General features: G+C 40.0%; 1 protein-coding gene across 2 annotated transcripts in view; it reads left to right on the plus strand.

Moving 5' to 3' along the window:
* The window catches only part of BCAT1 (branched chain amino acid transaminase 1), a 102,259-nt gene that overhangs the window by 59,444 nt on the left and 26,440 nt on the right, over nt 1-16,375 (plus strand). For both annotated transcript variants that reach the window (XM_077774432.1, XM_077774433.1), the window contains exon 6: nt 11,750-11,913. In XM_077774432.1, the coding sequence (XP_077630558.1) occupies nt 11,750-11,913 (164 nt within the window). The remainder of the gene's footprint in view (nt 1-11,749; nt 11,914-16,375) is intronic.

Here is a 16,375-nt window from a genome sequence, read left to right on the forward strand (position 1 = left end):
GTGAGATCGTGACCTGAGCCAAAGTTGGACGCTTAGCTGATTGAGCCCCCCAGGCGCCCCTCCAGTCCATCACTTCTAACTGCTACAAAGTTGTCCGTGCCAGACACCTGCCACACCTGTCCCAGTTGTCTCACTGGGCTTCCATTTCCCTGTACCTTAGTAACTGCCGTGAGCAGTTTGAAAATACACAACCAGGGGAATTCTTGAAAGAATGTTTCCCAGAAAGATGCCCTTGGCCCATCATACTTTCCCAATCTAGGGAAGTTCTGCTTTTCAGCAAAGTCCTGGTTCTCTGTGATGAAATACAGTCACGTGTCTGACACTGTCGCCATCCCCTGGCGTTACAAAGCACTCCTAAGTGTGTCAGGCATGGTGCTTGGTGCCTCCGCTGTGCTGAACCAACCCTGTGAGTAGAAACTCCTTGTGTCATTTTAGAGAAAAGGAAACCGAGGCTCAAAGACATGAAATAAGAACCCCTGTGTTCTTAGCTTCTCTGTCGTGGGGGTGGGTCAAGGGATACAGTGCTGAGCAAGAGCCGCATTTTTGCCCTCAGGGAACTCAGTGTCTGCGGCAGGAGTCACGTTTTCATAATAAAACCCATGAAATGAATGTGTAGTGATAGACGGAGGTCAGCGCTGTGAAGAAATGGGGTCAGTAACAGTGGTTACTGTGGAAATGACAGACGGGGCTACTCAGGTCCTTCCCGTCTTTTTCTAGTATCAGTCCATCTTTGTGTCTATTTCCTTTCCTTCTCTGAGCTACCTGCTTTCTTAGTCCCAATTATATTTGGGGTAATCACTCTAGATTTTACAATATGTTATGTATTATGCATTACATAACACAATCACACAGCGCACACATGTTTTATAGAACACACATGTTCAGTTACTTCCAAGTTTAGGATTATCAGTTTTCACATGCCAACTTGCCAATCTATTTCTGGGGTTTTATTTTTATTTAAAAAGAAACTTTTAAAAATATTTTTAAAAACTTTTTAAAATGTCTATTTATTTTTGAGAGAGATTGAGAGAGAGACACACAGAATCCAAAGCAGGCCCCAGGCTCTGAGCTGTCAGCGCAGAGCCCCATGCGGGGCTCAAACTCATGAGCCATGAGATCATGACCCGAGCTGAAGTTGGACTTTCAACCAACTGAGCCATCCAGGTGCCTTATGATGAGAACTTGAAAGATTTTACTCTCTTAGCAACTTTCAAATGTGCCTGATACAGTATTATTAACTATAGTCACCATGCTGTACGTTACCTCCCCAGGACTTATTTATTTTGCACCTGGAAGTTTGTACATTTTGATCACCTTCACCCATTACTTCTACCCCCCTCTCCCCGGCCCCCCACTTCTGGCAACCACGAATCTATTCTCTGTAGCTATGTGCTTGTTTTGTGTGTGTTTCCGTTTTTGTTTTAGGTTCCAACTATACGTGAGATCATCCAGTATTTTGTCTGACTCATTTCCTTGGCATAATGTACTCAAGTTCCGTCCATGTTGTTCCAAGGCGGGGTTCTTTTTTTCATGGCTGGGTAACATTCCACTGTATACGTTTACCACGTCTTCTTTATCCATTCCTCCATCAGTGGGTACTTAGGTTGTTTTTGTGTCTTGGCTGTTGCAAATAATGTGCAATAAGCACAGAGGTGCATACATCTTTTTGAGTTAGTGTTTTCATTTTCTTTGGATAGTACTCAGAAGTAGTATCAATGGATTGTATGGTATTTTTTATTTTAATGTTTCTGGGAGTCTCCATACTGTTTCCATGGTGACTGCAACAGTTCACATTCCTGCCAACAGTGTACAAGAATATTTTTCTGGGATTTTAAAGGTGGGATTTGGGGAGGGAAAAATAGCTGGTAACAAACTCAGACAGTACCAAATGTATACAAAGATCAAGCAGCTTCCTTCCCACTCTCATTCTAATCCAGAATTCCATAGTTTGCCCCCTTCCAAACATTTTCTGTAGCCAGCTTTTCTTCGATTCTTCTAGAGGTACATATTCATACCTCTACATGTGTACATATGTTTATCATTGTTGTCCTTCTTTTTACAAAACTGGAGGTAATTCTTTGCACAAGTTTTGCCCAAGCACAAAGATTTTTACCCACATTCTCTCACACACACACAGAGAAAAGCATTAAAGAAAAGATTTAAAATAAAAAATCTGTGCACATAACGCCTGAGTAGTACAACTGGGATCAGAACCTGACTAGTACAGTTGGAACCCTGTGTGTACCTTGTCTGTTGATTTCCTTTCCCTCCCTAGAGTCAAGTTACCACGTGGTGTGTACTTAATTCTTTATTCACTCCTCCTTTTACCTCCTGCTCCCAAATATTGGGTTGTTTTATTATAGATGGACATTTGCGTTATTTCTAACATTTGGCCATTATAAATAAAGCTGTTGTGCACATCCTTGTACATGTCTTATGGTGAACATATGGACCACTTTTCTTTGTTATTTACCTAAGAGTTAGATGTGTTTTTGCTTTACTAGATACTGGCAAATAGTGTTCCAAAATGCTTATACCAGTTTATTTTCCCACCAGCAATGTATGAAAATTCTATTTGCTTCAGATCCTTGCTAACACTGGTAGTGTCTTGTTGATTTCACCCATTCTGATATATGCAGTCTTATCTCCTTGTGGTTTTAATTTTTATTTCTCTGAGACAGATTACGTTGAGTACCTTTTCATATACTTATTGGCTATTAGAAATTCATTTTGGAAGTGTCTTTGCAAGTCTTTTGCCATTTAAAAATTGATTTGTCTTTTTAATTTTTTAGAGTATTTATATGTCCTAGATACAAATTCTTTGTCAGAGATACATTTGTTTCATAAGTAAATTTCCATTCTGATACAATTCTTTGTCAGATAAATGCATTAGAAATAGTGTTCCAGTCTGTGTCTTGCTTTTATGTCTGTGTCTTGTTTTTTCATACTCTTACTGGTATCTTTTTAAAAACTTTTATAAGTTTATTTATCTTGAGAGAGTACAAGTGTCAGAGGAGAGACAGAGAGAGAGAGAGAGAGAAAGAGAAAGAGGGAGAGATTCCCAAGCAGGCTCCACACTGATTACATGGGGCTCGTTCCCATGAATTGTGAGATCATGATCTGAGCCGAGACTGAGAGTCAGACACTCAACTGACTGAGCCGCCCAGGTGCCCTGCTTCCTGGTATCTTTTAGAAAACAGAAGTATTTATTTTTAATGTAATTAAATTAATTTTTTCATTATGTTTTGTGGCTTTTATGTGTTTTAAAGAAATTCTTCCTTATTCCTAGGTCATACTTCTGTTTTAGAGTTTTGATTTTCCATTGAAATGAGATCCATTTGGAAGTGAATTTTATGTGAAGGACTCAATTTTATATTTCTCCATATGGATATCAAGTTATTCCATTACTATTTATTGAGTGGTCTGTCTTTTCTTCCCTGATTTACACTGCCAGCTGTTGATATGTTAAGTTTCCCATAGATGAAAGCTGTTTTTGGCTCCTCTTTGTGTGTTTCTCTCTGTTTTCTCCATAAATGGCAGCCATACTATGAACACTTTGTATTATTGTTTTTGCATTTACTATTTGTCTTAGAGATTCTTCCACAGTACATATGGATCTACCTCTATTTTATCCACTTTCTTAGTTGTAAGGGATTCCATCGTACATATATATCACTTAATTGAATACAGAGCCTATAAATTATACATCACCCCATTATTTTATACACTGAAATGGAAAAACATTGCCAAACTATGATGCAGTACTTTCTTGACATTCTTGACTGAGTCATGAATCATACCAGCCTTTTATTTTTTTTAATGTGTGTTTTCAGAGGACATCTGCAATTCTTCCTGCCACACTTGTGCTGCTTGGCTTATGATAAGCAATTTTATTTTTGCATATATCTTAATAATAAAAGCTAATACTGCTTTAGCTTCATATGGATGTCTTCCTACTGGAGGTCCCATGAGAAGACAGGTTGTTGCTTTGTAGGAAAATACTGAATTGCATGTGTTCAATGTTATTACAGATATTTGTTTCACTAATATCAAATATATGCCCTGCATGTCTTTGCATCTTTCTCTGTGATAATTTTTCTTGTCAGTGTTAAGTCATACCATCACTTTTTAAAGACATTTTAAATGACAATTACCATGTATGCCACCAATGCCCATAAACCATGGGAAGGACCATCAGTATGAACAGCTAATTCCCAGTCTGGTAATGCCAGCTTTACCATGAGTGCTATTAGCTAATAGCAATTGTAAAATGCTGAGCCTTGATTTCAGACATGTTAAAGGCGAGGAAAAATGGACATCTTAGAATCTATGAAATATGGTAGCATAATTTATGTGACCAGTGTCCTGTTGATCAGGACAAACATAAGAACTGTTATTACCAAATTGAATGAGACGAGACAGTTAAATTTGGGAATCTTAAGAATGTAGGCTTTCTTCAAGGAATTTATGCCATAGACATATCCTTTAGTTCACATGAAGACATATCTTCAAGGATAGATATTTATTGTAGCTCACAAGAATGTGAAAGGAGAAAGTTCATGTCTTCCTTTGCGTCATAGCAACTGGATAGTGACCGTTTGTTGGGATGGAGAAGACCGTTTGTTGGAGGTGATGAAGGGTAGAATCTAGAGTTCAATTTTGGACATGGTAACTTAAGCTCAAGTCATCAAGTAGCTAGGTAGATCTACAAGTCTGGAATTCAAGGGAGAGTTTGGAATTTAAGTCATACATTCTGGTGTTTAACACAACATGCCTTTAAAGTCAAGGGTTTGAACGAAGCTATTAAGAGAAGACATAAAGATACTGATGAAAAGAAGGTGAGGACTAAGACCTGAGGTAGACCTGCATTTAGAAGAAAGAGAGATAAAAAGGAATCCGCCAAGAAGTCTGAGACGTAGCAGCCTGTTAGGTAGAAAGAAAAACAAGAGGGCTTGGTGAACCAGAAGCCAGGTGAAGAACCTGGAAGCAGTGACCAGTTCTGGCTAATCCTGCCCACAGGGCCAGAGAGGTGAGGTCCAAGGACTGACACTTGGATTTGGCAACATGAAGGTCCTTGGGGAAATGGATGTCCTGGAGGGTGACATGTTTGTTTTAGATGGGAGATACAATGACGTATTTCTAAGCTGATGGAATTTTCCAGAGGAAAGGGAAAATTGATTGCTAAAATATTCAAAAGATTTCCCAAGCTTTACTTTTGTCATGGCTCTGCTTCTGAGAGAGACAGCACTGGCAAGCAGTGACACATGGCCATATAAAGGTGACAGAAGTAGAGTACATCCATCTCTCTACTCCACTGTGTCACAGAATGCTGCACAAGATTTGTATATACCCCCCTTCATAACCTTCTCTCCCTCTGTTCTCTCGAATCCATGACATTCGGACCTTCATTCCCCCGATTCCCCACTGAAATATGCTTGTCAAGATCACCTGGGACCTCCATTTGCCATTTCCAATAGTCTGTTCTTGGGGCTCCCTTCAGTGTAACGTTCTTTCTCACCCACTCAGGATCCACTCAGGACCCTCTTCCTCACTGGGTCAGCTGGGCTGGGACTTGCCTATAAGGGGAGCATCTTCACTGTAGTTGTCAGCTCCCTGTGTTGGTCTAAACCGTCTCCATTCTGGTCCCATTGTGTGCTTGGCCCAAACAATTGGACCAAACTGGATGGAATCACAGAGTCCCAAGCCTTGAGGTTAGGTCAGTGGGGAGACCTTGGTTTTGAGGCCGTTCTTGGTACAAGGGCAACGTATCTGTAGCATTTTCTTGTTCTCTAGGGAAGGGGCAGCAAACCTCCCCTGTGAAGCCAGGTATCTACTTGTCACTGCCTTTGTAGCACAGAAACGTTAGTAGGCTTCAGTAGGCAGCACATAAATGCATGAATGCATATATTCCAATAAAACTTTTTAAAAAACAGGAAGCAGCCTGAAGTTTGAGACCTGCCCTGTCCCCCTTCCCCCCATCCCTGCCCCCCGCTTCCAACCTTCCTGTCAAGTTATTTCACAAAGGGAAATGAAGCATGATTTTTCTAAAAGTGACTCATTCTGGCTCCTCCTGGGTACTTCCCTATTGAATTTTCTGGACCAGTTGTTAAAAAATTTTTTTTAATGTTTTTATTTCTTTTTGAGAGAGAGAGAGAGAGACAGCATGAGCAGGGGAGGGTCAGAGAGAGAGGGAGACACAGAATCCAAAGACAGGCTCCAGGCTCTGTGCTGTTAGCACAGAGCCTTGACACAGGGCTCGAACCCACAAACCATGAGATCATGACCTGAGCCAAAGTTGATGCTTAACCGACTGAGCCACCCAGGCGCCCCTGGACCACTTGTTTAATAATACATGCTAAAATTTCTCTTTAGGATTGATTTCATATATACCAAGCTGTATTCCCCAGGATACTGGTATAATGATCCTGTCTTTTTCCCAAGTTTTTATTCTCCACAATTCCAGCATTGAGCATTGAATGTAGTTCTATGGCCCCGTCTACAGTCATATTAATGTCACCTTCATGCCCTGCGTGGTGGTACATATTGAATTTGTTTACCACTATTACTGTTAAAAATGTTTATTTATAAAAGCAATAACAGTTGTTATTTGTTGGATGCTTGAACAAGATGAGGTTATGGGTGCTTTCCACAGGTTATCTAATTTAAGCCTTACACTGACCCTGTGAGCAGTAACTATCACTGCATTTAATCTTAGACATACATGACAGGTAGGTGTTCTTGTAGTTGTTTTCTTCTTATCTTTAGGGTTTCTTTTTTAACTGCGTTTTTTAAATTTTAAGATCATTCTTATTAAAATTTTAAAAAGAATAGAGTGCTAGCCACCTTTTTGTCAATGTTAAATACATACTGTTTTCATATTTGACCAGGACTGATATCCCCTACCCATTTTAGAGCAAACCTCAAAAAATTCTGGACTTCAGCTCNTGGTATTCTTTGAATGCCTGCATATCAGTTCTGTTAGTTTAGAGGCCAGCATTGAGGAGATCAGGGGACAAAGGTACATTTTCGCTGTGGTGTCAGCACAACACATGAAGATTAGCATCAGTTTTTTTTTTTTTTAAATCAAAATAATTCAAATATGGCAAATAAGTCCCCTAGGTTATTTTCACAGCCCCTTTCTATAAACAACATCTTATTAAGATGGAGACTCATTGAACAAATATGTAGTAAACCTGATACAACAGCGTACAGCGCTCTGTGTAGGGGACAAAGATGGTCTTCATGGAGTGTACAGATTTGCAAGAGGTAGAGAATTAAAGAAACATTTGTAAGAAGATGTGATGGACATTTTATCTAAACATATGGAAGTACAGGGGGCTGCAGTAACATGTAACACAAGCACCTAACCTTGTGAAGAGGGCTCATTTTCTATAATGGCATTAAAATTGAGATTGAAGGGTTTATATTCAGAAAGAGAGGGCACGTCTTAGTCTACTCTGGTTGCCATCTCAGAATACCACAGACTAAGCAACTTAAACACCAGAGTTTATTTTCTCACAGTTTTGGAGACTGGAAGTTCAAGATCAAAGTGCCAGCAGGGTTACTGCCTGGTCAAGTCTCCCCGTTGACATTCACATCAGTGTGTCCTCCTAGAGCCTTGTGTGTGTGTGCGGAGGGAGTGGCGAGCTCTTGCTCTAATGTCTCTTCCACTCATAAGGGCACCAGTCCTGTTGGATTAGGACCTAACCTTTTGACCTCATTTGACCTTAATTACCTTCTTAAAAGCTTTAGCTCCAAAAGTGGTCACATTGAAGGTTAGGGCTTCGACATGTAATGTTGGGGGCAGACACATTTCAGTCCATTAACAGGGGAGGAGAGAGTGTTCTGGGTAGGTGGAATAGTTAGGAAGCCAAGTAGAGGCAGAAATGTGAGGAGGAGTTGAAATGGGTCAGTGTGGTGTGAGCAAGGGGTGCCTGGAGTGTGAGGGCCGTGCTGAAGTCGTAGGTGGAAGGAAGTGAGACCCCGCTTTGAACTCTCTCAAGGGTAAGAAATCTTGGGTCCTTCACTTACTTTTTCAAGTTTTGATAATACAAAAAGAGCCCTGGATTAAGAGCATAAGATCTAGAGCTTAATAACTGACCTTGGGCAAATCATTTGTTTGGAGCCTAAAAAATAGGATTCATAACCATTTACATCTTGGATTGTTTGATTATATAAGGTAAGACTTGTGCAACATCTTAGAAACCAAAGACTGTATAATTATTGAAGTTTTATTTTTTATTTCTTTATTTTTTTTATTGTTCACCAAACCAACTAGTTTTTCCTACAAAAAGGTCATGAATTTGTGACTCACATGTTCAAGGCCTTGCACGGACCGCTGGCCCTCTCCTTATCTCTTGCAGAGCCCTTCAATCCAAAGTTCTTTACCATTTTCACCTCTAAAACAAATTAGGCTCCTTTAGGGATTAAAAAAGCCATGGAACTGTGTTTGAAAAATGTCTCTATTATTCCCAGTTATCTTATTTCTTCTGTCCCACATTTGTCTTGCTTAAACAGAATTTTTCAGGGCGCATGGGTGGCTCAGCTGGTTAAGCATCCGACTTCAGTTCAGGTCATGATCTCACACTTCGTGGGCTCAAGCCCCACATCAGGCTCTGTGCTGGCAGCTCAGAGCCTGGAGCCTGCTTCAGATTGTGTGTGTCTCTCTCTACCCCTCCGCCACCTGATCTCTGTCTCTCAAAAATAAGTAAGTGTTAAAAAACAGAATTTTTCTCAAGTTTCCACACTGCTACTGTGCTTCTGTGCCTTCCACGCCACAGCGACTAATAGTACCTTTCTCAGCTTGAAAAGCACTTCCTGCTATCGTTCACGGAACCTCTGAAATCCTGTCTTTTTATACACTGATTTTTTGATTGGTTCTGAAGTAGTAATTTTCACTGGAACATGTCACTTTATTTTCCATTACACCCAAGTGTCTTGTTATTTTGTGCAAAATATACATGTATTGAATACCTTTACATATATATTTATCTGTGAGGTATAATATAAAGTAAGATGAGTGTTTTTTGGTACTCATCAGAATTTTAACCTAAGTCAGTGTGGTCCCTTGAGAAGTTATCTACTTTACACTTATGAGGTTTTATATTCTCCATTTTCCATGGCCCTTATTTTTTTAAAGCCATCTTTAATTCCTTATATATTGAAATAATCCAGGAAACTAGCAAAAATAATTAAAAACAAAAAACACTGTTCATAAGGAAGTGAAACTTAGTGAAACTAACTACTTATCAGAAGTGGTCCTTCATATCTTCTCTTTATTTATGTGGCTTTTGCTTTATTTGAATAGAAGCCTGACCTTGTCATCAGAGAAGTATGTATACTGCCATTTAATTAATATTATAAAAGAACTTATTCTTAATTGCAGCAGTAGCACAGAATTTAAATTGCTTTCCAGGATAGAAGGGAGAATTCAGAGAAAATAAATAAAGATTCCTGAGGGTAGAAACAAACCCAGTCCCAAAGCTCCCTTCCTGATACAGTTAGCTTTTATTTATTTTCACTCTTGAAGCAATGTGACCATTTGCAATAATGTCACAGAGGTCTTTTCATGAGAAGGCGATCGATATAAGTAATCATTTGAGGATGAAGGTGTAAGCTGTGCTCGACACTAGTACTTTGAAGTACTTGTAAAAAACATGAATTGACTTTGCTTAAATTTCAGAAAATAAAATGTTAGTACACGTACCTATATTTTCTCACATTGGAAAATTCTAGTCTATAATTTACCTGCTTGCCAAGAATAAAAGTGTTCCTTAAAGGTTTATTGATTTTTTTTTTCCAGAAATAGATTTAACACATAAGATTATTCCATTTTCCATCTGTGCTTTCTATACCACCACCTAGTGGAATAAATGCGAGTTCACCCATCATTTCAAATCAGGGGAAGGAAATGAATAAGATGAAAATCAACTCACAACAGTATTTCCATGATGATGAGTTACTGCTTTTAGTATAACGCAGATTGTGAAAAATACATGAGTTCAGAGAGAAGAAAGCCCAGACATTTATGTGTTCTCCAATAAAATGCTTAGCTGTTTGCCCACAAATAAGCTATTTCATTCAGAAACAATAGAAGGTAGATAAATGACTGAAGAAGTGTCCTGTAGATCGTATCTAAGTTAGGGTGGGAAGCTTCTCTTCATTACTCAGTATGAGGGTTCATAAATTTTTTTAAAAAAATTAAGCTTCAAAGCTCCTCTATGATGAAAGTCTCATTGCTTTACTGATAGGTAAAAAAAAAAGTGTAGAGATAAGATAGTTTTTATCAAAGCTGGGAAGAAAGGCAGGTTTGTATTATCATTCTGAAGTTTTTTCTCCCAAACATTGACATTTAAAAAAAGGCAAATGAAATTTTAAGGCTCTTCGCTCTTTATTGGTAGGTGAGTCCTGTTCAGCCCCGACTAAGAACAAATCCAAACAAGTAAAAAACCAAAACTTGTTGTTGCTTGCTGACTCTGGCCATCCAAACCTCTCTTGGTCTCATATTCACATGGAATGTAAATGGAATCATCTTCACATTTTCTGAGGGTTGCATGCCTTTTAGATGGCATCAGTGTGTACATATACAGATACCTTTTAAATACCCATGAATATTTTACCTACCTGATTTTTGATGATCTGGACATAAGTAGTGAGTGAGGGCCCTTGGACCAGAAGGTAATAGAAGGGAGATCTAATGAAATTCAGAAAAAAAAAAAAACAAAAACCCAGACCCGCTTTTAGCTAGTTCATCAAACAAAACAAAAGCCACAAAATCAGCTGGAGTTGAGTCTCTTCTTATTCTGTCTATGACAGAATCTTACCACCGTCTAGTCAGACCAGACTCTGGTGAAGACTATACACAAGCGCTTTATATCCCAAGACTGTAATAGGCCTGGGCTTGTGTTCTTATTTCCAGTGGTCTAGAATCGCATAGAAAAGCCCAGTGACCTTTTTTTTTTTTTTGCCTTTATAATACATAGCGCTTAAGACTTTCAGTCTTTCAGTTTTCCTCCTTAGGAAACAACTGGCAGTAGTTACTTATGAAAGCTGTGTTTATGCTGGAGACATTTATATGGTTTTGCGTTGCTGGCTTATGATTTTCCAGTGTTTGTGGAAAGACCATTTTCTACCTTTGTCATTCATGTTATAAATTCCTGAGTCCTTCATTCCCTGGCTTTTGAGGGGAGGGTATTTATCTCTTCTGGTATCTTTTCCTTTAAAGAAGCTCTACTCTTGCTGTCTGTTACCTGTGACAGTTATGGAAATGGCACACTCACTTGTACTCACCACCTGCTAGAGGCTCTGGCATGTCCTGAAGGAGCAGTAGTCAGTGAATCTAAAAAAAAAAAGCAAATATTAACATGTTCTCTCCAAAGACTAATCTCCAAATCATGTCTAGGTTCTTCCCCTTTTCAATTCCCAGTCAGTGCAGTGTTGCAAGGTGTTAGATAGCTAGTTGTCCAAATGGTACTTCTCCTCTTAAAACCCTGCTCACAAAAATTTTTTTTTGACAAATTGGGTTTTTTTTTTGTTTAAAAATCTTGACTCAGAAAGCAAAGCAAAATGAAACTTCATTCTTTGTGTTTTCTTCTTAAAAGACCATCTGGCTTTGTGTAACTCAACTTTAGAAGGAACAGCTCCTGCACGGAGACGGCCCCTTTGGGAGATAGTTACAGATCTATTCTAGACTTTACAACTGGTATCTACATTGAAATTAACAGTTGTGTGTACTTTCATTTTATCGCAGCCTTCCCTTGGACTCAAGAAGCCTACCAAAGCCCTGCTTTTTGTAATCATGAGCCCAGTGGGATCTTACTTTTCAAGAGAAACCTTTAAGCCTGTGTCCCTGTGGGTCAATCCAAAGTACGTCAGAGCCTGGAAAGGTGGGACTGGGGACTGCAAGATGGGAGGGTAAGTAAATCTGTGTCTCTGTCTAAAGGAAAGAGCCCCTCACCCCCATTGAGGTATTTCCATCTCACATCATTCCAAGTACATATATTAATATTCAATTTGAAATGCTCTTTTTTGCTTTGTATTTACTCTTCAGTGGTAAATGGTGGGAGTTTAAAGGCTAAACCTGTGACCCTTTGTAAGGGAGAACCTCTGAATGTTACACGAAGGCAAGAACTGGAAGAAGGCACTAAGGCAGGAGTGACATGCGTGCTCTGAATGCAGTGTCCCTGGAGGCCGTGTCTCTGGCGGCAGGTGGCCAGGTGGCCTTAAAGAGCATGCGGCGCTGGGGCCGAGGCTCTCAGTTGGCTCCGTGGAGTCCCGTCTGGGGAAGGTGCCCGCTTCACTCAAGTGCTGTCTTCATTGCCACAGATTGTATCCATACCTGCTGCCAGCTGGCCAAGGGACAGCCCTGCTTTGGCTCTGTCAGGCTGGTCTCATTGGCCATATGTAGCTGGCTGGAAATAAAAGAGCATTTGAAAAGTGTTAGACAATTTCAGGGGTGGACTTGGCCGTGACATGAGAATGCCCCTCTGGGTGAGCAAGAATAGCCGGATTAACCAGCGTGGGCTCTTCCTTTGTGTGCATCAAGTGCTGATGTGCATCACAGACGCAGGGAGCAGCGGTCCCAGGCGGCGACTTGGTGGCAACTTCCGGACTATAGGGAAACATGTAGATTCTGGGAGCCCTTGGAGCATTCAGTGACGTGCTGCTGGGATGTGAGAGATGTTGACAGTTGGCTTTGAACCTTCTGTAGCCTTCTCTTCTCTTCTCTTCTCTTCTCTTCTCTTCTCTTCTCTTCTCTTCTCTTCTCTTCTCGAGAGAGCATGAGTGAGGAGGAACAGAGGGAGAGAGAGATTCCTAAGCAGGTTCCACACCCAGCTCAGAGCCTGACATGGGGCTTGATCCCATGACTCAGGGATCATAAACTGAGTCAAAACCAAGAGTGACACTTAACTGACTGAGCCACCCAGGTGCCCATTTTTTTCTTTCCTACAAAAAGAAAAAGAGGTTAGAAAATTCTCTGTGTCCTGTCCTCTCTGTACTCCCTGCAGCTGTGTTCTTTCCATGGGTGGAGAAATCCTAATGAAGCCCATTAAACCAAGAAGTCCCTTTCTTTTCCTTTCTGTGTAGAGGACTCCTTCCTGTGTCCTATGCTAGGCAGGTTGAAACAACTACTTTCGTTTATTCCATTGATATCTTCTTCACTTGTTTGGACTTCTTCAAAAAGCATACGTACCCTGCATACCGCGTTTATTGCTTTGCTAGAACTTCCCCTGAGGCTAGTTTTTCCTTTCTAAATCTTGCTTGCTAGCTCTCCCTACCCGCCCAGGGTAAAGATAGCATGGGGACATTGAGAAATTGCAGGGAAGCCTTCATTTTTAGTATGGAGACAGCCTGCTACTTATTATAAAGGTGATATAATGCAGTATCACAAAATACATGCTCACTTTAGGCCAATTAAAAACTGATATTTTCTGGGGCACCTGGTTGGCTCAGTCAGTTAAGCATCCAGCTCTTGATTTCAGCTCAGGTCATGGTCCCAGGGTCATGGGATCAATCCCTGTGTTGGACTCTGTGCTGAGTGTGGAAACTGCTTAAGATTCTCTCTCTCTCTCTCCCCCCCTCTCCCCTCCCTCCCTTCTTTCTTCCCTCCCTCCCTCTCCCTCTCTCTCTCCTTCTTCCCCCATTCCACATTCATTCTCTCTCTAAAATTAAATATTTAAAAAAACCTGTTAGTTTCTGTGAAACAAAGAGTGAGCCCTAATGTTACTATAGGCTTCAGTTAATATTAGTGTATCAGTGTTCACAGGTGTATATTAGTGCAAGAGGTTAATAGGGGACACTGAAATGGGAGATAGGGCATATGGGAACTCGGCTTCTTGCTCCCTTTTTCTGTAAATCTAAAACTGCTTTAAAAAATAAAGTCTTGGGTGCCAGGGTGGCCCAGTTGGTTAAGTGTCTGACTTCCACTCAGGTCGTGATCACGGGGTCTGTGAGTCTGAGTCCCACGTCAGGCTCTGTGCTGACAGCTCAGAGCCTGGAGCCTGTTTCAGATTCTGTGTCTCCCTCTCTTTCTTCCTTTGCTGTGCTCATGCACTGCCTGTCTGTCTGTCTGTCTCTCTCTCTTTTTCTCAAAAAATAAACAAACATTTAAAAATGTTAAAGTCTATTATAAAAACATTAATACTTTGATTCATTAGTCTCAGATGGACTATGATCAATGGAAGTTGGCTTGAAATCTCTTAAAGGAGAGAATATTGGATCTTATAATAAAAGAGAAATGAGCCTGGGTGGCTCATTCGGTTAAGTGTCCAACTTTAGCTCAGGTCATGATCTCACGGTTTGTGGGTTTGAGCCCCATGTCAAGTGCTGTGCTGAAAGCTCCAGGCCTGGAGCCTGATTCAGATTCTGTGTCTCCCTCTCTCTCTGCCCCTCTCCCACTCATGCTCTGTCTCTCNCATTTAAAAAAGTAATAAAAGACATGACATGTGGGAGGTAGTAAGCCAAAGGGTGGGCTTTTAACCCATCTGTCTGTTGTTTCCAAGAGGTTCTAAAGCTCCTATACTCTCCACCCGGAGAAGTGCAAGGAAAACACAGGATTTTGCATTTAGTATCAACCTGTTTATTTAGTTGGCAAAGACATTTGGCAGCAGCCCTACGTTTACATGTTACTGCTTCTTCTCTAAACCAATTAACTCAATAATTACCTTCCAAGATTTTTAGGACCTCTGTAGTCAACTGGAATTTATTCAGTAGCTGTGGATTCTTCTAAGCTCAAGAACTTTCTGCTTTCTAAGTAAGTCTGAGGAAAAGAGAGAAGGATTTTTTATCTTCTAAGATTACTCCACCTTTTATGAAGCCACCAGAGATATTATTCTTTCATATCTAAATATACATGAGTGAGGGAAGGGATACAGTGGCACACAGCTGCAGGAGAGTTCTAGCACAGTGCTTCTCACCTGTGGTTAGCATGGAACTCAGCTTCACCAACGACTATTCTCTGGGTTCCCCAACTAGAGATTCTGATTTTTTGGTCCACTCTGTAGCCTGAGCATCAGAATATTTTAATGTGTAGCCAAAGTTGAGAAGCAGTGACCCAGAAGAAGGTCCTTCATCAGAGGAACATCTTATTCCCAATTTTTAGTTTCTTAGTTAATCTATAAAGAATGGGGCCTGCCGCCTTCTTTCTACTTTTCTCTTATTTTTTTCTTTTTCTTTGTTGTTGCTTTTTTGCACTCTCATTCTCCACTTAAGTACAAGCTTTGAAGTCAGATAGACTTGGCTTAAAAACCTAACTGCCTTGGGATGTTACTTAACTCCTGTAAGCTTCAGTTTCCTAATTTATAAAGTTAGGCCAGTGATACCCACCTTACTTGTGAGAATTAAGTGGGATAATATAAAGTGCCTACGACCATGTGGTCGAGCTATAGAAAGCTCCTAATTAATGTGGTGTTATAACCTAGCAGTTAACAACCTGGACTTGGCAGTCAGAGATGTGTGGGAGTCATATGCTTGTATCTGCATGATCTTACATAATTAACTACCCTCTTCCTATAAGTCCTCAAAAGTAGAATGAAGTCTAATGTTGTTTTAAGATGATTCAGTGAAATAATGGACTTAAGTACTCAGTTCCCTGGCAGGTACTAAGCACCCTGTCAACAGACAATAGGTGATATTCTGAGGCTTTCTTTCTCGTTTCATCTCCTGTACTCTGTCTTAGGAGCAACCATTGGATTTCACACAAGAGAATTTACCCTTTTGGCGAGATATATTTAGTATCTCTTCTCCTAGATATTTATTCCATTTACAGTGAAAAATGTTCTGTGTAAGACAGTTTCCCACCTTTTTTATTTTTCTCTTTTTCCAAAGACATGTGTTTCTTTTCCGAATTTTGGCAGCACATGGGAGGAAACCCAAATATATTATCAAAGTATTCACGATCCTGTGAATATTAATAATACAGTTTACACCTGAGGGAGAGTTTTGAGGAAAAACTCATCTGGGGGAAAAGCACCGCCTATAGAAAATAGTAATCAATCAATAAGTCAAATCAAATAAGCACCAAACAAGTAAAACCCCCCTTTTTTCTTTCAATGTACTGAAACACTTGAGATCTGTAAATTCTCTTTCGTGCCCAAGTAGCTTCACAATGCCAAAATATCATGGTTTTAATTCAGCCACTCCCTCAAAAGTGTGTGTGTGTGTGTGTGTACGCATGTGCTCATGTCTAGAATGTTCTTGGAAAGGCTAGTTATTTATGCTGTGAAAATTCTCTGTTAATTTTTAATAAAAAGCATTTTATAAGAGAAGTCATTATTTTTAGATATGGTAAAATCTCACTGGCTGTATCTGTGAACTAGACAGAAGTCAAAATAGAAGTCATTAAAAAAAAAAAAAAAAACACCCTAATTTCATTTGT

Source organism: Crocuta crocuta, unplaced genomic scaffold, assembly GCF_008692635.1.
Source record: "Crocuta crocuta isolate KB4526 unplaced genomic scaffold, BGI_CrCroc_1.0 scaffold176, whole genome shotgun sequence".
Taxonomy (NCBI): Eukaryota; Metazoa; Chordata; class Mammalia; order Carnivora; family Hyaenidae; genus Crocuta; species Crocuta crocuta.